Source organism: Saimiri boliviensis, chromosome 12 (genome assembly GCF_048565385.1).
Source record: "Saimiri boliviensis isolate mSaiBol1 chromosome 12, mSaiBol1.pri, whole genome shotgun sequence".
Lineage (NCBI taxonomy): Eukaryota > Metazoa > Chordata > Mammalia > Primates > Cebidae > Saimiri > Saimiri boliviensis.
This window is the reverse complement of record NC_133460.1, coordinates 23248-49437: the sequence shown is the minus strand read 5'-3', so window position 1 is coordinate 49437 and position 26190 is coordinate 23248. Positions and strand designations below refer to the sequence as shown.

Genomic DNA, 26190 nt, shown 5'->3' with positions numbered 1-26190 from the left:
GCCACCACACCCAGCTAATTTTTGTATTTTTTGTAGAGATGGGGTTTCACCGTGTTGGTCATGCTGGTCTTGAACTCCTGACCTCATTGCGATCCAGCCACCACAGCCTCCCAAAGTGCTGGGATTACAGGCATAAGCCAAAATTTTTTATTTTTTAAGAGATGAGGTCCTGCTCTGTTACCCAGGCTGGAGTGCAGTGGCATAACTGTAGCTCACTGCAGCCTCAATCTCCTGGGCTCAAGTGATCCCTCCTGCCTCGGCCTCCCAAGTAGATGGGACTACAGATGCACACAATTTAATGTGGCTAATTTTTATCTTTTCTATAGAGACAGGGTGTCATTATGTTCCCAGGCTGCTCTCAAACTCCTGGGTTCCAGCGATCCTCCCACCTCAGGCTTCTGAAGTACTGGGATTAAGGGCATGAGCCACTGCACCTGACTCTCATGCAATTTATTGAATACTATGCTTACAGTGAAAAACAGACAGATTGTATCGGTACTGGAAGCATAGTTTCTACTGAATGTGATCATTTTTGTGCCATTGTAAAGTCAAAAAGTTGTGTGACCATCTGCACTTGCAACTACTGGTAGGCTTAGACACTTGAATTTTAGATCCAGAAACATCCAAACACCTCCTGCTGGGTGGGAGAAGGCCGTAGGGGTCAGAGCTCTCAGCTGCTAGTGAGAGAAGCCCACTAAGGCTGAGTTTAAAAACTGAGGCCGGGCACTGTGGCTTATGCCTGTAATCCCAGCACTTTGGGAGGTCGAGGTGGGTGGATCACCTGAGGTCAGGAGTTTGAGACCAGCCTGACCAACATGATGAAACCCTATCTTACTAAAAATACAAAACTTAGCCCGGCATGGTGGCACGTGTCTGTAGTCCCAGCTACTTGGGAGGCTGAGGCAGGAAAATTGCTCGAACATGGGAGGCGGAGGTTGCAATGAGCCGAGATCATGCCATTGCACTCCAGCCTGGGTGACAGAGCAAAACTCCATCTCAAGAAAAAAAAAAGGAAGAAAAGGAAATGAATTTATGGGGCAGCTGAGAAGGATCGAGGAGACACAGAGACTAAAGATGACAGGCAGCCAGCTGGACAGCCGCAGCCTCATCAAGCCCAAACATGCAGAGGCTGGCCTGGAGGGGGTGACACAGAAATGGCTGGGCATGGTGGCTCATGCCTGTAATTCCAGCATTTTAGGAGGCCTAGGTGAGCGGATCACTTGAGACAAGGAGTTCAAGACCAACCCGACCAATATGGTGAAACCCCGTCTCCACTAAAAATACAAAATTAGCCCGGCATGGTTGCAGGTGCCTGTAACTCCAGCTACTTGGGAGGCTGAGGCAGGAGAACTGATTGAGCCTGGGAGGTGGAGGTTGCAGTGAGCTGAGATCACACCATTGGACTACAGTCTGATCAACACAGTGGCTCTTTCTCCAAAAAAAAAAGAAAGAAAAAAGAAAGAAAAAGAAAAAAAAAGACACATAGAGACAATTTCTATGTAGAACTGTGAGTGAGCGTCTCTCCTTTTGGGGCAATGTCAGGGGATTTCCAGGATCTGGGAGTGGGCACCGAGCATGTGGCTGAGAATCCTGGACAGCAGCGACATCCAGATGTACTTAGCAGAGGAATCAGGGATGTGCCTGGCTGGGGTATCAACAAAGCTGTCAATTCCAGCTGGCTGTGGATGTTGATGCTATACATCCTGTATATGAATTCTCCCATCAGAAACTCGATCTAGTTCGAAAGGCAAATAAGAAAGAAAATCATGCTCCCGTTCCCCAAAGGAAAGGGCAGGGAGGTGGGAAGGTGGAAGGCAGCTTCCTCGTGCTGTGGCCTGAATCTCCACTTGTGCTGCTGTCTTCCCCACTAGACTCTGGACTTCCAGAAGGGGCTGGAGATGGCCACAATGTGAGCCCCTCCCTTCTCTCCAGAAGTGTTCCGCAACCCTGACGTTCACAGTAATTGCTTCTTTCTGTTCCTCTTTTTTTTGAGGCAGGTTCTTTCTCAGTCACCCAGGTTGGAGTACAGTGGCATGATTATGGCTCACTGCAGCCTTGACCTCTTGGGCTCAAGTGATCGTCTCCCCTCAGCCTCCTGAGTAGCCGGGACTATAGGCGTGCACCACCATTCCAGGCTAATTAAAAAAAAATTTTTTTTCCCCTGTAGAGACAGGGTCTTACTATGTTGCCAGGCTGGTCCCAAACTCCTGGGCACAAGCGATCCTCCCTTCTCGGCCTCCCAAAATGTTTGGCATTACAGGTGTGAGCGACCACACCTGGCCTCTTTCTGTTTCTTTAGAGTAGAGCCATCCTTAGTATGCATCTCTAGCCCGTAACTGTTCCCCAGCATTGTGATGTCTTTTAAGCCTCTTTCAATCTTCCAAGTTTGTTGGCTGGGTGAGTCCTCACACCTGTAATCCTGATGTGATAGGATTATTTAAGTTTAGAGGTGTTTTGTTTGTTTTTTGTTTTTTTTTTTTTTTGAGCCAGAGTTTTGCTTGCTACCCAGGCTGGAGTGCAATGGCGCGATCTCGGCTCACCGCAACCTCCGCCTCCTGGGTTCAGGCAATTCTCCTGTCTCAGCCTCCTGAGTAGCTGGGGTTACAGGCACGCACAACCATGCCCAGCTAATTTTTTGTATTTTTAGTAGAGACGGAGTTTCGCCATGTTGACCAGGATGGTCTCGATCTCTTGACCTTGTGATTCACCCGCCTCGGCCTCCCAAAGTGCTGGGATTACAGGCTTGAGCCACCGCGCCCGGTCAAGTTCAGAGGTTTTAAACCAACCTGGACAACACAGGGAGACTTCTGTCTCTACAAAACCTAATTTTCTTTTTTTTTAAACTTCACCCAGGCTGCAGTGCAGTGGTGTGATCTCAGCCCACTGCAACCTTCGCCTCCTGGGTTCAAGCCATTCTTCTGTCTCATCCTCCCAAGTAGCTGAGATTACAGGCACATGGGACCATGCCCAGCTAATTTTCGTACTTTTAATAGAGCCGGGGTTTCACCATGTTGGCCTGGCTGTCCTCAAACTCCCGACCTCAGGTGATCTGCCCACCTCAGTCTCTCAAAGTGCAAAGATTGGGATCACAGGTGTGAACAACCGTGCCCAGCCAAAAACTAAAATTTAAAAAAAAGACACAATTTACAAGTTTCTCCTCTATTTCTTTTCCTTTTTTTTTTTTTGGGAGACAGAGTCTTGCTCTGTCACCCAGGCCAGAGTGCAATGGCACAATCTCAGTCCACTGCAAACTCCGACTCCCAGGTTTAAGTGATTGTCTTGCTTCAGCCTCCTGCATAGCTAGAATTACAGGCATGTGCTATCACACCTGGCTAATTTTTGTATTTTTGGTAGAGATGGGGTTTCTCCATGTTGGTCAGTCTGGTCTCAAACTCCTGACCTTGTGATCTGCCCACCTTGGCCTCCCAATGTGCTGGGATTACAGGCGTGAGCCTCCTTGCCTGGCCTCTCCCTTTTCCTTTCTATGGATTTTGGAAGACTCCACACTGTTGGGCCTGTAGCATTTCTCAAAGTCTGGATTTCCCTGGTGCAGGTGAACCCATTCTCTGTCTTTTGTATTTGTGGCATATTTGCAGCTGGATTTATGCTCACCGCATTAGAGTTTGATCATGTTGGCAAAATTCAGTGGGTGATGTGATTTTTTTTTTTTTTGAGACGGAGTTTCGCTCTTGTTACCCAGGCTGGAGTGCAATGGCGCGATCTCGGCTCACCGCAACCTCTGCCTCCTGGGTTTAGGCAATTCTCCTGCCTCAGCCTCCTGAGTAGCTTGGATTACAGGCATATGCCACCATGCCCAGCTACTTTTTTGTATTTTTAGTAGAGACGGGGTTTCACCATGTTGACCAGGATGGTCTCGATCTCTTGACCTTGTGATCCACCCGCCTTGGGCTCCCAAAGTGCTGGGATTACAGGCTTGAGCCACCGCGCCCGGCCCCATGATATGATTGATCTCTTATTGGTGATGAATACTATCCTATTGTCTCTCTTATTTTGTTAATTTTTTAAATTAGTTTTTTAGAAATAGGGGTCTCATTTTGTCACCCAGTCTGGAGTGCAGTGGCTCCACCATAGCTCCCTGAAGCCTCAAATTCCTGGGCTCAAGTGATCCGCACACCTCAGCCTCCTGAGTAGCTGAGACCACACACCACCATACCCACCTTTTTTTGTTTTTTGAGATGAAGTCTAGCTCTGCCACCCAGGCTGGAGTACAGTGGCGTGATCTCAGCTCATTGCAAAGTCTGCCTCACAGGTTAATGCAATTCTCCTGCCTCAGCACTCTGAGTAGGTGGAATTATAGGCATCCACCACCACACCCAGCTAATATTCATATTTTTAGTAGAGATGGGCTTTCACCATGTAGGTCAGGCTGGTCTGGAACTCCTGACCTGAAGTGATCTGCCTGCCACAGCCTCCCCAAGTGCTAGGATTACAGATGTGTGCCATCACACCGCACCTGGCCAATGCCCAGCATTTTCTTTTTTTAGACTGAGTGTTGTTTTGTCACCCAGGCTGGAGTGCAGTGGCGCAATCTCAGCTTGCTGCAATCTCTGCCTCCTGGGTTCCAGCGATTCTGCTGCCTCAGCCTCCTGAGTAGCTGGAATTACAGGCACCAGCCACCACGCCCAGCTATATTTTTTAGCAGAGATGGGGTTTCGCCATATTGGCCAGGCTGGTCTTGAACTGACCTAGTGATCCACCCACCTCAGCCTCCCAAAGTGCTGGGATTCCAGGCTTGAGCCACCACGCCTGGTACCTAATTCCTATTCACTGGTCATGGATGGGAGCTATGGAACCTTTCCCCAGAATACATGCTGGCCCCATCAGAACTTCAGGATTTGGTCTCCTAAGAGATGTTCCTCTGTTTGTGCTACACACGCAAATAATCCATCTCAGTCCACTGTCAGACAACTTCCAGGAATGACAGTGGCTGTAGTCTAGCTGGAAAAACACTGAAGTAGGAGTCAGCAGACCCCGGGACTCTTTGGACTCAGCCACTAACTACTTAATGTGGCCTTGGGAAAAAAAAAAAAGCTGGAGCAACCATGCCTGTAATCTCAGCATTTTGGGAGGTCAATGTGGGAGGATTGCTTGAGCCCAGTTTGAGAGCAACGTGGGCAACATAGCAAGACCCCATCTCTACCAAAAATTTCAAAAAATTTTCCAGGTGTGGCAGTGTCCCCCTGCAGTCCCAGCTAGTCGAGAGGTTAAAGTGGGAGGATCACTTGAGTCCTGGAGGTCAGTGAGCCAGGTCATGCCACTGCACTGAAGACTGCAGTGAGCCAAGGTCATGCCACTGCACTCAAGTTTGGGCTTCAAAGTGAGACACTGTCTCAGAAAAAAAAAAGCTGGAGCTTTTGTGTCACATTTGTAAAAGTTAAATGATATTATCTCCTTCATGGAGTTACTGTGAGGATGGAAATGCAATTATTTTTCTTCCCTCTCCTTTTAGAAATACAATGAGATAGGCATAGTGCCCAGGTGAGGTGGCTCATGCCTGTAATCCCAGCACTTTGGGAGGCTGAGGCGGGTGGATCACCTGAGGTCAGGAGTTCAAGACCAGCCTGGCCAACATGGTGAAACCCTGACTCCACTAAAACTACAAAAATTAGCCCAGCGTGGTGGCACGTGCCTACAATCTCAGCTACTCGGGAAGCTGAGGCAGGAGAATTGCTTGAACCCGGGAGGTGGAGGTTGTAGTGAGCCGAGATCATCCCACTGCACTCCAGCCTAGGAGACAGAGCAAGACTCCATCTCAAAAAAAACAAACAAAAACCAAAACCCGGTGTGGTGGCTTATCCCTGTAATCTCAGCACTTTGGGAGGCCGAGTTGAATGGATCACCTGAGGTCAGGAGTTCAAGACCAGCCTGACCAACATGCAGAAACCCCACCTCTACTAAAAATACAAAATTAGCCAAGCATGGTGGCATGTGCCTGTAATCCCAGCTACTCGGGAGGCTGAGGCAGGATAATTGCTTCATCATGGGACGCAGAGGTTGCAGTGAGCTGAGATTGCACTCCAGCAGGGACAACAAGAAGGAAACTCCGTCTCAGAAATCATAATAATAATAATTAGATAGGCATAGTGCACAAGACAATGTCAGGTAACACCTGCACCACAACTTAATACCACTTTGAGTCCGGACAGACGACGTAGGTCTCTGTGCCTCATTTTTTCTGCTTGACAGATAGGAATCATATGAGGATGTTCTCCTAAGATGATGCTCAAGGCTAAGTAATGTTACCCACGAACATGCCTAGACCAGAACCACCTGCATTTTAAATACTCTTCCCTTTTGGCTGTTGTTGTTCCCATTATTATTTTACTAACTGGAGTGATTTCTAGGCTGCAATAAAAGGATCTGAAGTTTGTGAACAAGACCATTATTCCTTACCAACTGATTAATAACCCGTTTTTCTTTTTCTTTTCTTTTTTCGGAGAAAGAGATAGAAAGGGAAGTTTCCATATACATTTATATATATATATATATAATTGCATTGTAGGATTTGCGGTACATGTGAAGAACATGCAAGATTGTTGCATAGGGACACACGTGGCAGTGTGGTTTGCTGCCTTCCTCCCCGTCACCTGTATCTGACATTTCTCCCCATGTTATCTCTCCCCAACTCCCCACCCCCTGCTGTCCCTCCCCTAGTTCCCTCCGACAGACCCCAGAGTGCGATGCTTCCCTACCTGTGTCCATGTGTTCTCATTGTTCAACACCCGCCTATGACAGAGAACGTGAGATGTTTGATTTTCTGCTCTTGTGTCAGTTTGCTGAGAATGATGGTTTCCAGGTTCATCCACGTCCCTACAAAGGACATGGACTCACCGTTTTTTATGGCTGCGTAGTATTCCATGGTGTGTATGTGTTTTTCCTGTCCCGTCTATCATTGATGGGTATTTGGGTTGGTTCCAAGTGTTTGCTATTGTAAACGGTGCCAACGTGAACATTCATGTGCATATGTTCTTATAACAGAAGGATTTATAATCCTTTGGATATATACCCAGTCATGGGATTGCTGGGTTAAATGGGATTTCTGCCGGCGTGGTGGCTCAAGCCTGTAATCCCAGCACTTTGTGAGGCCGAGGCGGGTGGATCACGAGGTCGAGAGATCGAGACCATCCTGGTCAACATGGTGAAACCCTGTCTCTACTAAAAATACGAAAAATTAGCTGGGCATGGTGGCATGTGCCTGTAATCCCAGCTCCTCAGGAGGCTGAGGCAAGAGAATTGCTTCAACCCAGGAGGCGGAGGTTGCGGTGAGCCGAGATCGCGCCATTGCACTCCAACCTGGGTAACAAGAGCGCAACTCCGTCTCAAAAAAAAAAAAGCACAAATGGGATTTCTATTTCTAGGTCCTTGAGGAATCACCACACTGTCTTCCACAATGGTTGAATTAATTTACACTCCCACCAACAGTGTAAAAGTGTTCCTAATTCTCCACATCCTCTCCAGCATCTGTTGTCTCCAGGTTTTTAAATAATTGCCATTCTAACTGGTGTGAGATGGTATCTCAATGTGGTTTTGATTTGCATTTCTTTAATGACCGGTGATGATGATGACATTTTCATGTGTTTGTTGGCCTCCTGTGTGTCTTCTTTTGTAAAGTGTCGGTTCATATCCTTTGCTCACTTTTGAATGGGCTTGTTTTTTTCTTGTAAATCTGTTTTAGTTCTTCATAGATTCTGGTTATTAGCCCTTTGTCAGATGGGTAGATTGCAAAATTTTTTTCCCATTCTGTTGGTTGCCAGTTCATTCTAATGATTGTTTCTTTTGCTGTGCAGAAGCTCTGGAGTTTGATTAGGTCCCATTTGTCTATTTTGGCTTTTGTTGCCAAAGCTTTTGGTGTTTTAGTCATGAAGTCCTTGCCTACGCCCATGTCCTGGATGGTTTTGCCTGGGTTTTCTTCTAGGGATTTTATGATGTTAGGTCTTATGTTTAAATCTTTAATCCATCTGGAGTTAATTTCAGTGTCACGTGTCAGGAAGGGGTCCAGTTTCTGCTTTATGCACAGGACTAGCCAGTTTTCTCAGCACAATTCATTAAACAGGGACTCCTTTTCCCATTGCTTGTTTTTGTAAGGTTTGTCAAAGACCAGATGGTTGTAGATGGGTGGCATTGCCTCTGAAGCCTCTGTTCTGTTCCATTGGTCTATATCTCTGTTTTGGTACCAGTACCATGCTGTTTTGATTACTGTAGTCTTGTAGTGTAGTTTGAAGTCAGGTAGTGTGATGCCTCCAGCTTTGTTCTTTTTGCTTAGAATTGACTTGGCTATGCGGGCTCTCTTTTGGTTCCACATGAAGTTTAAGGTGGTTTTTTCTAGTTCTGTGAAGAAGGTCACTGGTAGCTTGATGGGGATATCACTGAATCTATAGATTACTTTGGGCAGTATAGCCATTTTCACGATAATGATTCTTCCTAACCATGAACATGGAATGTTTCTCCATCTGTTTGTGTCCTCTCTTATTTCGTTGAGCAGTGGCTTGTAGTTCTCCTTGAAGAGGTCCTTTACGTTCCTTGTTAGTTGTATTCCTAGGTACTTTATTCTCTTTGTAGCAATTGCGAATGGCAGTTCGATCTTGATTTGGCTCTCTTTAAGTCTGTTACTGGTGTATAGGAATGCTTGTGATTTTTGCACGTTGATTTTGTATCCTGAGACTTTGCTGAAGTTGCCTATCAGTTTCAGGAGATTATGGGCTGAGATGATGGGGTCTCCTAAATATATAATCATGTCGTCTGCAAATAGAGACAATTTGACTTCCCCCTTTCCTAATTGAATATGCTTTATTTCTTTTTCTTGCCTGATTGCTCTGGCTAGAACTTCCAATACTATATTGAATAGGGGTGGTGAGAGAGGGCATCCTTGTCTAGTGCCAGATTGTGAAGGGAATGCTTCCAGTTTTTGCCCATTCAGTGTGATATTGGCTGTGGGTTTGTCATAAATAGCTTTTATTGTTTTGAGATATGTTCCATCAATATCTAGTTTATTGAGAGTTTTGCCTTCTCTGCATCTATGGAGATAATCATGTGGTTTTCGTCTTCGGTTCCGTGTATGTGGTGAATTCTGTTTATATACTTGTGTATGTCGAACCAGCCTTGCATCCCAGGATGAATTTTGTTTTTTTGTTTTTTGTTTTGTTTTTTTTTTGAGACAGAGTTTCGCCCTTGTTACCCAGGCTGGAGTGCAATGGCGCGATCTCAGCTCACCGCAACCTCCGCCTCCTGGGCTCAGGCAATTCTCCTGCCTCAGCCTCCTGAGTAGCTGGGATTACAGGCACGTGCCACCATGCCCAGCTAATTTTTTGCACTTTTAGTAGAGACAGGGTTTCACCATGTTGACCAGGATGGTCTCGATCTCTCGACCTCGTGATCCACCCGCCTCGGCCTCCCAAAGTGCTGGGATTACAGGCTTGAGCCACCGCGCCCGGCAAATTTTCTTTTTTGAAACAGAGTCTCACTCCCTCTCCCAGACTCAAGCGATTCTCCTGCTCAGTGTCACGAGTAACTGGGATTACAGGCATCCACCACTAGGCCTGGCTAATTCTTGTATTTTTAGTAGAGATGGGGTTTTACCATGTTGGCCAGGCTGGTCTCAAACTCCTGACCTCAGGTGATCCACCTACCTCGGCCTCCCAAAAGTGCTGGGATTACAGGCGTGTGTGCCACCACTCCCACCCTATAACCCCAGTTTCTTTTTACCAACTTTTATTATGGAACTTGGCCCGACTCCCAGGTTCCCATAATGCAAATTGTCCTCCCCAATTATAACTGCCAGTTTGTTTTCATCTAAGAAAAACAAAACAAGACAAACAAAAATGGAAATGCTGGTCATTTCTGCGGACAAAAAGCTAAGTATGGCCGGGTGATGTGATTGATGCCTGCAATTCCAGCACTTTGAGAGGCTGCGGTGGGCAGATCACTTGAAGCCAGGAGTTCGAGACCAGTTCGACCAACAAGGTGAATCCCCCTTTCTACTAAAAATACAAAAATGAGTGAGGCGGGGTGGCATGCGCCTGTAGTCCCATCTACTCAGGAGGCTGAGGCAGGAGAATCGCTTAACCCGGGAGGCAGAGGTTGCAGTGAGCAGAGATCATGCCAATGCACTCCAGCTTTGGCAACAAGATCAGAACTCCATCTCAAAAAAACAAAAACAAAAAGTAATGTGACTGCAATTTTCTGGTTATAATCACAGAGTTCATGTGGAAAAGCTAAGCAATATGAAAAAACACAGAGTTAAAGTTTTAAAAAATTACCCCACATTGGATCAGCAAACCTTCTAGGTCTTGCTGTTGCCCAGCTGGTGTTCAGTAGCACCATCACAGATGACTGGAGCCTCAACCTTCTGAGCTCGCTCTGTGCTCCTGCCTCCCAGGGAGCTGGGACTACAGGTACACACCCCTACACCCAGCTAATTTTTTAAAAATTGTTTTTGTAGAGGTGAAGTCTCATTATGTTGCCCAGGCTGGTTTTGAACTCCTGGCCTCAAGTGATCCTCCCACCTCAGCTTCCTGAGTAGCTGGGACTACAGATGAGTTCCACCATGTCCAGCTAATTTTCTCTATTTTATGTAGAGACGGTATCTCACTATGTTTCCCAGGCTGGTCTTGAACTTCTGGGCTCAAGCAATCGTGCCTCAGCCTCCCAAAGTGCTGGGATGATAGGTGTGAGCCACTGTGCCTGTCCAAAGGTAAGAGACAGACATGCATAGAGGGACAATGGCCATTATAAGTCAAGGGATGCCTGAGCCAGGAGAGAGGCTGGGGCAGATTTTTCCCCAGAGCCTCCAGAGAGAGCCCGGCCTGCAGATACGTGACTTTACACTTCCAGCCTCCCAACTGGGAGACAACAACTTTTTATTTTATTTATTGATTTATTGAGACAGAGTCTCACTCTGTCACCCAGGCTGGAGTGCAGCGGCATGATCTCAGCTCACTGCAGCCTCATTCTCCTGGCTCAAGCAAACCTCCCTCCTCAGCCTCCTGAGTAGCTTGGGAACACAACCTCCCACCTCAGCCTCCTGAGTAGCTTGGGAACACAGGCACATGTAGCCATGCCTGGGTTTTTTGTTTTGTTTTGTTTTGTTTTTTTTCTGAGATGCATTATTGCTCTGTCCCCCAGTCTGGAGTAAAGTGGTGTGATCTCAGCTTACTGCAACCTCCGCCTTCTGGGTTCAAGCCCTTCTCCTGCGTCATTCTCCTGAGCAGCTAAGATTACAGGCGTGCACCACCACATCCAGCTAATTTTTGTATTTTTAGTAGAGACAGGGTTTCTCCATGTTGGCCACACTGGTCTCGAACTCCTGACCTCATGATTTGCCTACCTCAGCCTCCCAAAGTGCTCGGATTACAGGTGTGAGCCGCCATTCCCAGCCTTGTATTTTTTCAGTAGAGACAGGGTTTCTTCCTATTGGCCTGGCTGGTCTCGAACTCCTGACCTCAAGAGATTCTCTCACGCTCCCAAAGTACAGGGATTACAGATATGAGCCAAGGCATCTGGTCTGAGACAACAAATTTGTGTTGTTCTAAGCCACTTAGTTTGTGGCACTTTGTTACAGCATCCCCAGCAAAGTTATACCCAAGGAATAATCCATTTCATTGTTAAAGGACACAGAAGCTCATGCCCTCGGTCATTCATGAATGTGTAGGTTTTGGCCAGAAACAGAGGCTCATGCCTGTAATCCCAGTGCTTTGGAAGGCTGAGATGGGAGGACCACTTGAAGCCCAGAGTTTGAGGCCAGCCTGGCCAACATGGAGAGACCCCATCTCCAGACACACACACACACACACACTCACAAATATTAGTTGGGCATGGTAGCATGTATCTGTAATCCCAGTTACTCAGGAGGCTGAGATCGGAGGACTGCTTGAGTCTGGGAGTAAGAGGCTGCAGTGAGTTGTGATTGTACCACTGCACTGTAGCTTGGACAACACAGGAAGTCCCTATCTATCTTTCCAAAAAAAAACCAAAAAAACAAAAAACCAGGGCGGGGTTTGATTTTGTGTCTTTGTTGTTGTTACTGTTGTTTTTTGAGATGCAGTCTCGCCCTCTGCCCAGGCTGGAGTGTAGTGGTTCAATCTCGGCTCACTGCAACCTCCACCTCGTGTGTTGAAGTGACTCTCCCACCTCAGCCTCCCGAGTAGCTGGGATTACAGCTGTGCACCACCACACCTGGCTCATTTTTATGTTTTTAGTAGAGATGGGATTTCACCACGTTGGCCAGGCTGGTCTCAAACTGCTGACCTAAGGAGATCCACCCACCTCGGCCTCGCAAAGTGCTGGGATTACAGATGTGGGTCACTGCACCCGGTTGATTTTATATTTTCGCTGGGTTGGGTCTGGCAGGTGTATGGTTAATAAACCATGTCTAAATATTTCTAGGTACCGGTGGCTCAGGCATGCACTGACAGCAATGTTGTGGGTGGTAATATTGGCTTCGAACATGGATGAGAACAAGATCTGGTCTGTTTTTTTCACCCAGACAGTGTCGCCGAGCTGACCTAGGAGATGACAGGACAGGTGCATGAGGCCATGTGTACATCCTGGGAAAGGGGATGCAACTGCTGGGACCCCAGCCCCCCTGCCACCACCCAGCCCACCCGGCCAGCGGCTCTTCCATGTTCGTTACGGCTTTTGAGAGGTTCACTATCCAAAGGAGAATGAATCAAGGAAAGTACAGGGCTGGGACACAATTCTGTTAAACGTGACAAGGAATATGCTTTGGTTCAGGCAAACCCATGGCCAGGCACGGTGGCTCACGCCTGTAATCCCAGCACTTTAGGAGGCCAGGGGCAGAGGATCACTTGAGCCCAAGAGCTTGAGGCCAGCCTGGGCAACATAGTGAGACCCCTCCCCAACTCCACCAAAAATGTAAAAGGAAGAAAAAAAGATGTAACTCAGGCATTACCCGCCTCCAGGTGGCCTTCCTGATGGTGCCGTACTCAGGTGGGCTCAGGGGCAGCCTCTGTTCTCTGGGCATCAGAAGCTGCCTCCCTGGGGCAGTGGTCCCGGGTCAGCTCCTGCAGGAGTCCAGGGACAGGATGATGGTGGATGGATCAGAACTGAGGGTCAGAGATGTGGAGAGGCAGACGGCTTTGGGACTCACTTGGTGAGATCAGTGGCATTTGCTGCAGGGTGACTGTCAGGGTGCAGGGGAGAATTCTGGACCGGCCGTGTCTTCATCTCTCTCTTCCCTCCAATCCCAGGAGAGCAAATGAGGCAGAAGGACTCGCGGTCCCAGCTCGCCAGCTCCATCCTCAGGAACTCGAGGACCATCAAGTTCCATGGCTGGGAGGGAGCCTTTCTGGACAGAGTCCTGGGCATCCGAGGCCAGGAGCTGGGTGCCTTGGGGACCTCCGGCCTCCTCTTCTGTGCCGCTGGTGTCCTTCCAAGTGTCTACCTTTCTGGTGATCTCACTCTCGTCTCTATGCCGAGCAGGACTGGGGAAGGAGTGTGGGGGTCAGGAGGTGAGGTAGGTGGAGCCACCCAGATTCTACCACCCTGTCCATCAAAACCCACACATTCTGGATCCTTTTCTCTCGGGGGTCCTGCTGTCTGTGAATGAATTAATCACATCATTCTGGTGAAGGTGGCAGGGGCTGATGAGGTCTGCTGTTCTGAGAGTGGGAGGATGGCTTAATCCCAGGAGCCCCAGCAGCATAGTGAGGCCAGTCTGGGCAACATAGCGAGACCCCCATCTCTACAAAGTCTTAAAAATGAACCAGGTGTGGTGATGCTTGTAGTCCCAGCTGCTTGGGAGGCTGAGGCAGGAGGATCACTTGAGCCTGGGAGGTAGAGGCTGCAGCAAGGAGAGATCATCCCACTGCACTCCAGCCTGGGTGACAGAGAAAGACCCTGTCTGTAGGAAAAACAAAAAGAAAAGGAAACATGGAGATGATTCCCACCCTGGCCTGAAGGACTGAGGGGAGGGGAGCTATGTGAGGAGCCCTGGGAGGCAGCCAGGGGGTCACAATCCTGCCGTCCAGACCCTGCTGGGGCGCCCATGGGACCAACCCAAGAAAGCTCATGGATGGGCTCATGGCAGACTTGCAGCCCAGAGGCATGCTTAACCCTTGATACCAATGGGGAAACTGAGGCTCAGAGAGGGGCAACTGAGATGCTTGCCCGTGGTGACAGAGCTAGGTAGAGGCCAAGCTGGGATTCAAACCCAGGTCACCTGGCTCCAGAGTCCAGCCCTAACCAGGACACCATATGGCTCTTGGGCCTCAGGGTGTGGGAATAGCCGTGCATTGGGCCACTGATGTGATCTCGGCTCTCTGACCCTCTCTTGGGGAAGTTGACTTTGTCTCAACCTGGCCGTGGGGGCCCTGGACAAGGCGGCATCTTGCCAGCTTCAAGCCCTCTCTTTCCTTCCTTCTGGCAAAGAGCCGCTGTTCTCGGGCTGGCATCACCTCCCCTCCCTCCTGGGCTGCTGCCGCAGCTCAGCCTCAGTCTCAGCTAAAGTAACTGTGCCCCAGCCGCCTGGCTCCTAACTGGTTCCAGATGCTTGCCCCAGGTGGAAGGGGGCATGGTAATGCGTGCGCATCCGTCCGCCAGCCTGCAGCAGGCCCACGTGGGCCACCCTCGGAAACCTCTGGCTCCAGCTTTCCCAAACATACCCAGGTTTACATTCCTGGGCCGGCCCACAGCCAGGTCCACGAGCCCTTTGGGAGACGGGGGAGGCCAACTCACCCAGTGCCTGGTGCCTGGCGTTGCCTCACCCAGCCTGGCGCACTTGTAGAGGCTGGAGGTGATGCTGCAGCCGTTTGAGCTGAGCCAGTGTGACCCCCATTTATGCAATCCAGGAAGAACTGAGGGGTCCTGGGAGTGGACACGGAAGGGCCCATTAGACTTAGGCCAGGTTTCTCTGTCCCTCTGAGCTGTCGTTGTCTATGTTCAAATCTGGAGCTCCCTGGAGGGCATGCCTAGTGCCTGGCACAGGGCCCAGTGCATAGTAGGTGCTCAGTAAAAACAGGGCATGAATGGGTGAGTGCATGCATGAATGGTCACATCTTCCAGATGGTCACTTCATTTTCCGGCCAGCCACCGTGTTTTGCTAAGCACCTGCCTAGTCCTGGCCCAGGCTGAATTTCTTTACAGAGCACATGCTACGTGCTGGGGTTCTCTGCCGAATTTACACTTGATTTTGGAGTTCCCTACACTTGGCTACAACTGCACAATCATTCCGGGAACTTCTTTCTTTCCTTATTATTTATTTGTTTTCTTGAGACAGGGTCTCCCTTTGCCACCCAGGCTGCAGTGCAGTGGCGTGATTTTGGCTCACTGCAATCTTCGCCTCCTGGGTTCAAACGACTCTCCCGACCCAGCCTCCTGAATAGCTGGAATTACAGGCACGCACCACCACACCTGGCTAATTTTTGTTTTGTTTTGTTTTTGTAGAGATGGGGTTTCACCATCCTACCAGCTGGTTGCAAACTCCTGACCTCAAATGATCCGCCACCTTGGCCTCCCAAAGTGTTGGGATTACAGGTGTGAGTCACCATGCCCAGCCTTGCTTTTCATTTTCAAAATTTCTTTTTGGGACACGGTCTTGATCTGTCACCCAGGCTGGAGTGTAGTGACATGATGAGAGTTCACTGCAGCCTCAAGCTCTGGGGTGCAAGTGATCCTCCTGCCTCAGCCTCCAGGTTAGCTGGGACTCCAGGTGGTACCACCACACCTGGTTCCGTTCAGGGAGCTCTTTAGTTTTTTTCCCCAAGTTTTGCTTTGAGTCATTTGGACCTATATAAAAGTTACTGTGGGACAGTGACCATGGATCAGTTGTTAATATCTTTCCATATTTCTCATCTATGTTACATAAAATCGTATTATCATACATACATTTTTTCTGTATCATTAAGAATTAATACAGAGACGTTTCTGAAGATGTCACCTTTTTACTCTGAAATACTTCACCTCTTTCCCATAACAAGGATATTTTCTGATTTAACACAATTACAGCATTCAGAAAACTGAACATTGAAGTAATACCTTCATTTAATGTACAGTCCATATAAAATTTCCCAGCTTTCCCAATAACGTTCTTTCAAAAAACTGTTTTGTTTTGTTTTAAATCTGGGATGCAGGCCAAGGTCGCACAGTGTGCATAATTGCCATGTCTTTTTAATTTTCTTAATGTAGAACAGAGGTCTACAGACTTTTCCTGTAAAGTGAAATGTAGAGATTGCAGGCCTTACGATCGCTGTTACAGCTGCTCAGAATTGTCATTGTAACACAAAAGCAGCTCTAGACGACATGTAAGTGAATAGGTATGGCTGCGTTACAATAAAACTTTATTTACAAAATCAGGTTGTGGGCCACATTTGACCCAAAAGCCAGCTCCTGATCTTGAACATTCTCCTTCCACACGCTACCTTTCCTTAACCAATGTTTTATTTTTTATTTTTATTTTCTAGTTTATTTTGATACAGAGTTTCTCTCTGTTACCCAGGCAGGAGTGCAGTGATGCAATCTCTACTCACTGCAACCTCCGCCCACTGGGTTCAAACAATTCTACTGCCTCAGCCTCCTGAGTAGTAGGGATTACAGGCATACACTACCACACCTGGCTAAATTTTGCATTTTTAGTAGAGATGGGGTTTCACCATGGTGGCCAGGCTGGGTTTCAAACTCTTGACCTCAGGAAATCTACTCACCTTGGGCTCCCAAAGTGCTGGGATGACAGGCGTGAGCCAGTGTACCCAGCACCCCCCCAACATTTTATTGTACAATTTTTCAGACACTAATAAATGGAAGTAATTTCACAGTTGAACACCCACATACCTAGATTTTCCTGTTCACATTTTATTTTGCATAATCACATAGGTCTCCATCCATCTTAGTTTTGGATACATTTCAAAGTAAGTTGCAGATATCAATATGATTTTCCCTAAACATTTTATTTTCATTAAGCACCTTTAAAAAAAAAATCCCAGCTGGGTGTGGTGGCTCAAGCCTGTAATCCCAGCACTTTGGGAGGCCGAGGCGGGTAGATCACGAGGTCAAGAGATCGAGACCATCCCGGTCAACAAGGTGAAACCCCGTCTCTACTAAAAATACAAAACATTAGCTGTGCATGGTGGTGCGTGCCTGTAATCCCAGCTACTCAGGAGGCTGAGGCAGGAGAATCGCCTGAACCCAGGAGGCGGAGGTTGCGGTGAGCCGAGATCGCGCCATTGCACTCCAGCCTGGGTAACAAGAGCAAAACTCTGTCTCAAAAAAAAAAAAAAAATCCCAACTGGATGCAGTGGCTCACACTTGTAATCCCTACACTTTGGGAGGCCGAGATGGGAGAACTGTTTGACTTCAGGAGTTCAAGACCAGTCTGGCCAACCTAGGGAGACCCTGTCTCTATAAAAAATGAAAAAATTAGCCATGCATGTCAGTGCCTTCTTGTAGTCTCAGCTACCCATGAGGCTGAGTTACGGGAGAATTGCTTGAGCCCAGGAGGTTGAGGCTACAGTGAGCTGTGTTCACAGCACTGCACACTCCAGGCTGGATAACAGACCAGACCCTGTCCTTGTCTCAAAAAAAAAAAAAAAAAAAAAATCCTGCATTGACAATTTTGAAGTGTCCAGGAAGTTACTTTGCAAAACATTCTCTTAATGTGGATTTGTCAGCTTGTTTGCTGAAGAGAAGATTCAAGTTGAACATTTTTGACAGGAATATCACTAATGTAATGACACATCTCAGGTGAGCTTATTAAAAGTACCAGTTCTTGGCCAGATGTGGTGGCTCGAGCCTGTAATCCCAGCACTTTGGGAGCCTGAGGTGGGCAGAGCAACTGAGGTCAGGAGTTCGAGACTAGCCTGGCCAACATGGCGAAACCCCCATCTCTACTAAAAATACCCAAATTAGCCGGGCATGGTGGCACACGTTTGTAATCTTAGCTACTCGAGAGGCGGAGGCAGGAGAATCACTTGAACCTGGGAGGTGGAGGTTGCATTGAGCCGAGATCGTGCCACTGCTCTCCAGCCTGGGTGACAGAGTGAGACTCCATCTCAAAAAAAAAAAATGTACTAGCTCTAGAACCTCTTCTCAGAGACTCTGTTTTTGTAGGTTTTTAGTGAGAGCCCAGAATATATTTTTAGTAAGTTTCCCCAAGCGAATCTGCTGTTCAGCCAACGTGGAAGTTAGCACATTATTTCGTACAATGTTGACAGCAACCCATAATAAAATCGATGTCCTTACCCTGTGTTCTGAATTAGAAGGCTGAGGCTCAGGTGGTTAAGGAACTAGCTGGAGATGACTCACCTCTCCGTGGTGCATCCTTACTGGGAGCTCTGTGTGTTTGATGCTGACACAAGCCCAAGCATTGCCCTTTCTGCTAGATTGGCTCCTGCTGTCTGCAACAGTGCTGCAACTAGAGTTCTTGCCTGCTGGTGCCAGGCTGGTAGATATTTTCAAGTCAGGGAGGTCCTGAGAAGAGAGTTGCTACGGCCACATTTGATGGCCTAAACTGAGGCTCTAAACCCTTATTTCACCAAAGTCACTCCAGCCCAGGAAGCTGTGAGTCTCTTGGGCCTGGGGCTTTGAGAGGCAGAGCTCACGGCTTAAAGCCAGCATCTGCTTCAATGTTCCATCAGAGCCCTGATGAGATTTAGTGTCTGTGTGTGTGTGTGTGTTTCCTGATTCAGCTACACTACTCCAAGGGTGAGCTTCAGAGCACATTGGCCTTGGGCGTGGAGGAGCATTATTTTCACATCGGCATCCATCTGGTAGCTGCTAAGGCCAGTCTCACCAACTTTGTGAAGCTGGAACGTTTCTTCGTGCAGGTATGTGGAGGACAGCTCAGGCCACTCGCACGCTGGGGTGGGGGTGGGGGGCTCCTGGGACAGCTGTTGGAGAAAAAAAAAATTGTCCTAATGTCCTGATTCCTGGGAAGACGGGCACGCAAGGCTGTGAAATGGACAAAGTTTGCTGGAGTGGATTATCTGCTGGTGTCTTTATCCATGCCTTCTTCCTTTGGCATGATTTATTGCACATCTACTAGGTGCCAGGTACTATTTCAGAAGGTGGGGTGTGTCCTAAAATGGGACTGATCAATCCTTCTTCTCATCAACTGTGTACTGTAGTGGGGGATATTAACTACCCAAAATGACACAAATAGATAGTAGTAAGATCCGGAGAAAATGTACTGCACTGACTGAGTGAACAGGGAATGTATTTAGGTTACGTGGCCAGGGAAGGCTCCACTGAGGAGGTGGTGCTTGAGCCTGCCTTGGATGATAAGTGCAGCCATTTGCAAATCTACGGGAAGGCCAGGCGTGGTGGTTCATGCCTGTGATCCCAGCACTTTGGGAGGCTGAGGCGGGGGGATTACAAGATCAAGAGATCGAGACTACACTTACCAACACGGCAAGACCGTCTCTATTAAAAATGCAAAAATGAGCCAGGTGTGGTGGCACACGCCTCTAGTCCCAGCTATTGAGGAGGCTGAGGGAGGAGATTCGCTTGAACTGGGGAGGCGGAGGTTGCCATGAGCTGAGATTGCACCACTGCACTCCAGCCTGGGCGTGACAGCAAGACTCCATCTCAAAAAAAAAAAAAAAAAAAGAGCAAACTTCCTACCCCACCCCAGAAGTCCCCCTGCAGTGCCCTCAAGTGACCCTCAGACTATGGTACCTACCAGTAAGGACAGCGACCCTCTCTGAGGCTTTGCACAGGCTGTTCCCTCTGCCTGGAATGCTCTTCCCTGCCTCCTCCCCAAGCTTGCTTCTCTGCGTTTCTTTCTCCCTTGAATGTCTCTTGTGACCATCCTTGTCCCATCATTTTCTGTCCTGTGACTATCTCCCTGTCAGCCTGGAAGCCTCGTAAGGGCCAGGAGCAGGTCTTGGCTATCTTTGTACGCAGGCACTCGGCACTGGCTCGGGAGCGTAATACTTGCTCACTGCTTGATTGAGAAGTCCCAGTACCAACTGCGTGCTTCCTGCAGGCTCCTCTCCACAATCTAGCCCTGGGCTGAGTGCACCGTTTGTATTATCTTGCAGAGGTTGAGACTTTGTTGCCTTCATTGCGTAGGAAAGTGAGGCTCAGCCAGGATGGAAACTTGCGCAGAGCCCCGCAGCTTGACCACGGAGTTGAGAAGCGGCTGTTGTGCGCTGTCTCCAGTTGGCCACAGTCCTCCTTTATGTTATCCGCTCATCCTTAGGAAGCGTTTGGCTTTTTGATTCCCTGACGTATGTCACCATGCAGAAAACTATAAATGATCCACAGATACTCCCTTTCTCCTCCTCTGCAAGCTTCTCTCCTTTCCCATCCCAGGCAGAAGCGTGGGTCAGGTTCCTCTGTGGCGCCATGATTCTCTCCCAGCTCAGCGCCCTTCCCGGGGAGCTGGTCCTGCAGACCACATAGGAGCAAGCTCCTGGGACCCGTGTCCTGCACTACGTGGTGCTGTGGGATGGCCAGGAGTTGGCCTCACTGGGAGCCTGTCCGGGCCTCTCCCCAGGCCCTTCAGGAACCTCAGCCTGCAAAGTGAGTCTTTGAGGGGATGCGGGAAGTGGTGACCCAGTGACTTAAGAAATCATCCCTGGCTGGGCGCAGTGGCTCCTGCCTGTAAACTCGGCACTTTGGGAGGCCAAGATGGGTGGATCATCTGAGGTCAGGAGTTCGAGACAAGCCTTGCCAAAATGGTGAAATCCATCTCTACTAAACAACAATTAGCTGGGTGTGGTGGTGGGTGCCTGTCATCCCAGCTGCTTGGGAGGCTCAGGGAGGAGAATTGACTGAACCCGGGAGGCAGAGGTTGCAGTGAGCCAAAATCGCGCCATTATACTTCACCCTGGGCAACAGAGTGAGACTTGATCTCAAAAAGAAGCCATCACTGACCACCTGCTGATCCCAGGCATGATTCTAGGCACAAGGGATCCATCAGGAAGCAAGATGGCCCAGCTGTCACCCCTCAGGGAGACAGGCATTAAGCAACAAGACACACATAAGCAAAATAACATCCAACATAACTACTTCCACATGTGGGAAAGACTGTGAGAGCAAGCAGGGCCTGTATGGAGTGCGGGGCTCCTTTAGGTGGGGTGGTCTGGGAAGGCCTCTTGGAGGAGGTGACTTCCCAGCTGAGATCTGAGGGATAAGAAGCTGCTGGCTGAGGTGCAGATCTGAGCAGAGGCACTTCAGGCGAAAGCCCCGGGTGGAAATGAGCTTTGTGTGTAGAGCAGCATCAGGGAGGCCAGCGTGGCTGGAGTGAGGAGAAGGGAGGAGGTGAGGCAGGTGGGCTGGGGACCCAGGGCATGCAGGGTCTCGGCCCACAGAGAGGAGCTAGGGCTTATCCTGAGTGCCACTGAGCAGGGAGAAGGGTCCATGGTGGGGGAGGGGTGGCATCCCTGGGCAGTTACGGTGCCAGGGGAGGTGAGGGCCAGTGCAGCCCCGAAGGCAGCCATGAGCCCCGGGGTCCTCCAGGAACAGGCACCCCTGGAAGGGGCTGTCGTTCGTGGTCTGTGCAGCCATGCAGACTGTCAGTTGCTGTATGAGAAACCCCCTGGGCACGGAGAAGAGCCCAACCCCAGACCCACCAGGTGCAGAGACAGAGTGTAGATCCCAGCCCAGGGGCACAGCTTGCCAGGTGGCCTGATGGAATTCTCCCAACGTTACACTTGCCGCTTGTGTGCCCTGGAAGGCAGAGGAAATGAGCAGGTCCTCAACAGGCCAAGGCAGTGTGCATGTGTGTGTATGCCTGTGTATATGTGTGCATGCCTGTGTGTGTGCACACCTGTATGTGCACGTGTGTGTGCCATGTGTGGCTGCCTGTGCATTTGTGTATGTGTGCATGCCTGTATTTGCATGCATGTGCACGTGTGTGTGTGCATGCTTGTATTTGCACATATGTATGCCTGTGTGTGTGCATGCCTGTATTTGCATCCATGTGTGCATGTGTGTGTGCATGCTTGTATTTGCTCGTATGTATGCATGCCTGTATACACGTGTGTGCATGCATGTGTGCATGTGTATGCCTGTGTGTGTGCAGGCCTTATGTGAGCATGTGTGTGTGTATGCCTGTGTTCATGGGTGTGTGTGTATATGCACATGCACGCATGTGTGTGTGTATTTGTGCCACCCTTGGTGAGCCTCGCAGCTTGCAGCCCCACACTGTGGTCACCGTGTTCCACGTGGTGGGTCAGCAGGTGGCAGGGAAGAGGCTTCCAGCCCTGCATGTGGTCAGCCTCTCCAGAACCAGTGACTGGGTGATGCCCTGGGAACCAGCCAGTGCCAGTGTCTCTGGGCACAGCTCCCTGCAGCCCATCTGAACAGGTGAGTGTCCTTTGTGCAGAGCTCAGAGCTCACCACAGCACAAAGAGCCCCCAGGCAGCCTCCTGCTGGAGGGGTCTGGGAAAGCAGGACTGTGCAGGGGCCTCAGGAGGTGGGGTCGTGATGCAGGAGGTCAGGGCAGCTTGACTCACCTGGGGGACAAAGGAAGGAGACCCAGCTATGGGGTGCCACCTGTCATACCCCGAGATGGAAGGAGAGCATAGGGCTGGGCGGCATGGGGACGTGGGGAATCTGAGAGGGCGCAGGTCACCCATGCATGTGAGGCCCCCAAGAGCGATGCAGGTTGTTGGGGGTTGGGGCTGCTCCCATTAGATCTTGATTCAAGGTGGTAAAAACCTGCTCCAAAACTCAGTGGCATCAAGCAAGCACTGGTCCTTGCTCACAAGGCTGTGGGTTACCTGGGCAGCTTTTCTGGTCTTCCACATGTTCACGGTCTGTCGGGTGAGCAGGTGGCTCTGCTGGCCTTGGCTGGGCTCTCTGACCTGCTCGGGGACTGGCTGTCAGCCTCGCTCAAACATCTTGAGCTGAAACCAGGCTCCCTCCAACCCTGGGTGGCACCTGCCCAAAGGCGAGCAGGGTTGGTTCTCATGTGGTTGGGAAGGGGTTCAAGGGAGGAAGTGTGGCGAGGCCTCTTAAGGCCTGGGCTTAGAACTGGCGCTCGCTCGGTCACTTCACTGAATTCTATTAGAACATCACAAGGCCATGTGTCTCCTCCTGGAGAAGCCTTGAAGTCTCATTGTAATGGGGATTCCCACAGGGACAGTGCAGACGGTCAAGTGGTCATGGTGACAGAGTGAGCGCATAGCTTTCAAATTTTGTGAAAATGGTCTGGGTGTGTGGCCCCGAGTGGCCACCTGCCTGAGCTGGCCGTGGCGGCCGCCGAGAGTCCTCTGAACAACACTGGGGCTGCAGCTGCTGACCTCAGCTCACATGGCCTTCCCTTTGTGTGTCCTCCCTCACCCAGTGGAGCTCACCCACCCACTGCCCCTCCCCCTGCCTCGACACTGCAGCCTCCACCTGTCCTCAGAGCATTTGGGCGGCAGCCACCGGGACTGCCTTGTCGGCTGGGATGGTAGGAACCAGGTAGGTGTCAGGGCTGAAGGTCACCCTGGGGCAGAGCTGGACTCCACCCTGCAGGCTGCGCAGGGTCTTTGGAGCCCTCCCCTGCTCAAGGAGTCTTACCTGGGGCTGAGAAGGCTGCACCATGTCCCACAGTCTCACTAGAAGGGCAGCAGGAGACCTGGGTCCCCACAACACCTTGGCAGGCACGGCAGTGACGGTGCCTGACGGGCCGTGAATGCTTAGCCCGTGATAGGTGCTGTGGGTCAACCCACACCTCAGCTTCCAGTCTGCTCAGTGCTACTAATAGCCCCACGTTCAGATGATGAAATTGAAGGACTTAGAGATGCTGTGACCTGCCCGGAGCCACAGACCTGGGGAAGACGGTGGACGAGGAGAGCGAACTCCAGTTTCATCTCGTCATGTGTTCACTCCATCCGCTCCTCTCCAAGCCTCAATATCTTCCTCTGAGAAATGGGCTGAGCTCTCCCAGGGCCTTGCACAGGGCTGGGTTTGTGCTCAATGCCATCTGTCCTTGCAGCCTTGACCTTGATGGAGACGGTGGTCTGTGCAGGTGGGAAAGAGGTGCAGCCTGTCTGGGTAAGGCTCCTGGCTGAGTCTGTGTTCCTCCCCAGCTGCTGGTCTCCTCCTCCCTATGGCTGGGGAAGACTGAGCTGGCTGCCCTCCTGGCCCTGGCTCACCCGTTCAATGTCTCCTGGCAGCAAGCTGAGGCCAGTGGCCTTGCTGAGAACAGGGGTGGCAGGCAGAGCCGGCAGGTGAGCGAGGATGTCCCAGGCGCCCTTGGCGGGGGCAGGAGCTGAGAGCTATGTGGCTGAGCCTGGGGGGCTGGGCACCTCAGGTAGAAGGAGACCGTGTTCATCAGTGACAAGGACTTCTCCAGAATCACAGCTCCCTGAAGCCTGGGATCTCCAGGGTCCTTCATTCAGTTGTTCCTTTATCAATACCTCATTAAGCACCTACTGTATACCATGCCGTATTTGCGGACAGCTCGCATTTTAACTTGGGAAACAGGTCCGGGCGTCTCCAATTCATTTATAGTTGCCTGTTTAGTGGTAGCTTTGGGTACTGAGTGAGCAGCTGGGCACCCCATCTGGCTAGGTGGCCCCTGGTGTCTCCCATCGCCTCTCTAAGCCTTTCGTTTTTCCGTCTGTGAAAGGGAGGACAATAGGCCAGTTGTGTGCAGGCAAAAGACGCTCTCCAGAATTCAAGCCAAGGAATGAATGTAAAAACCAGAAGGTGCGGTAAGCACCATAAAGCAGTAAAGATGGGCTGGGCACAGTGGCTCACGCTTGTAATCCGAGGACTTTCGGAGGTCGAGGCAGGCGGATCACTTGAGGTCAGGAGTTTGAGACCAGCCTGGCCAACATGGCAAAACACTCTCTACTAAAAATCCAAAAGATTAGCTGGGCATGGTGGTGCACACCTGCAATCGCAGCTACTCGGGAGGCTGAGGCAGGAAAATCTCTTGGGCCCTGGAGGCAGAGGTTGCAGTGAGTCAAGATCACGCCATTGCACTCCAACATGGGCGGCAGAGTGAGACTCCATCTCAGAAACAAGAAAAAAAGTAAACAGTATATAAGATTGAGAGGAGCTGGGCAGGCGGGTGTGGGAGCTACTGTAGGCGGGGGGTCAGTGAGGGCCTCATGGGGGAGGCAGCCCTGAGATGGGAAGGGCCAGGCTTGCGAAAAGCCGCAGAAGCAGCACTGCAGGGGTCAGGAAAAGCATGTGCCAAGGCCTCTGTGGTGGGAGGAAGCCTGGTGCTTTGGGAAGAGCTGGAAGGGGAATACGACGGGCGGGTGACCAGGAGATGAGGTCAGACGGGCAGGGACAGATTCTGCTGGGCCTGGAGGCCGCACGGAAGCCCGCGATTGCTTTCTGCTTTTGGAAATGCTGAGTCTGGGTGTCGGGGATGAGGCGGTTTCTTTTCATCCAGATGCTTTCACTCTGCAGCATGGGACAGCTCTGGGCTCTTCCAGAGATGAGGGGCAGGGCAGTCTCTTCACCCTCCATTCTAATTCCTCTACAGGAATCTTATAGGAGGGCGATGTCGGCTTCTCCACCCTCCCCAGCCTCTCATTTCCCAATAGAGATGGGCTGTGGGGGTGCCGTTAGCCTCTCTTCTCCCCCGGGTCTCCCGCTTACCCCCACCACTGCCCTCCCAGCTCAACGCAGGTACAGCTCACCTGGAACAGAGAACATGACTCTGCAGCTCGCCTGGGCCGACAGGTTCTCTGCACACAGCACCGCCTGGGATGGCTGCCTGGCGGCCTCCCCGGGGCAGGTATGTGGGGTCTGGCTGCTGTGCCCAGTGTGGGGCTACCCTTTGTTCCAGGCTTCTCGGCTGCCCCCCCGCCAGGTCATGTACCCTATTCTCTTCCCTATCAGCTCCAGGAAACTTTGGGCCTGGACCCCCTCCGGGCCTGCGGGGCCATAACACAGACCCCAGATGTGTTCACTGAAGATCTCCACCTGTCCTGGGGCCAGCAGCGTGTGCGGCACAACTTGACATACGAGGCGAGGCCTGGGGAGCAGTGTCCAGGCACGGAACCCCCACACGGCTCCACGTGCTGCAGGAGAGCCCCACCCTGAGACTGTGTGGTCTTGAGTTCCAGTGCTTGTGGAATCCTGGGCAACTCACTTCCCTGCTTTGCACCTGGGGTTTCTCACCTGTGAAATGGGCACAATACTCCCTTCCTACCTGGGATGTGCTGAGGGCTCTGGAAGACCAGAACAGCATGTGTTTCCAGCATGAGATGCTGGAAACAGATGGGGAAGGAGGTGGGGTGCTAGTGGGCTTCTCAGGAGGGGGCG

At 50.5% G+C, this 26190-nt stretch overlaps 1 protein-coding gene across 10 annotated transcripts in view; it reads left to right on the top strand.

Moving 5' to 3' along the window:
• The window catches only part of LOC120361902 (ATP-binding cassette sub-family C member 6-like), a 68061-nt gene extending 41872 nt beyond the window's left edge, over positions 1–26189 (top strand). For 3 of the 10 annotated variants that reach the window (XR_012512673.1, XR_012512672.1, XM_074381596.1), the window contains 2 exons: positions 12503–25660; positions 25765–26189. Coding sequence is in view for 6 of the 10 variants with exons in the window: in XM_074381596.1 (XP_074237697.1) it covers positions 12503–12520 (18 nt within the window). In the remaining 4 variants the exon portion in view is untranslated. Of the gene's footprint in view, positions 1–12502 lie in introns of all 10 variants that reach the window. The other 7 variants (XM_074381594.1, XM_074381593.1, XM_074381595.1 and 4 more) reach the window with 7 other exon arrangements.
• The last annotated feature ends 1 nt before the right edge of the window (position 26190 follows it).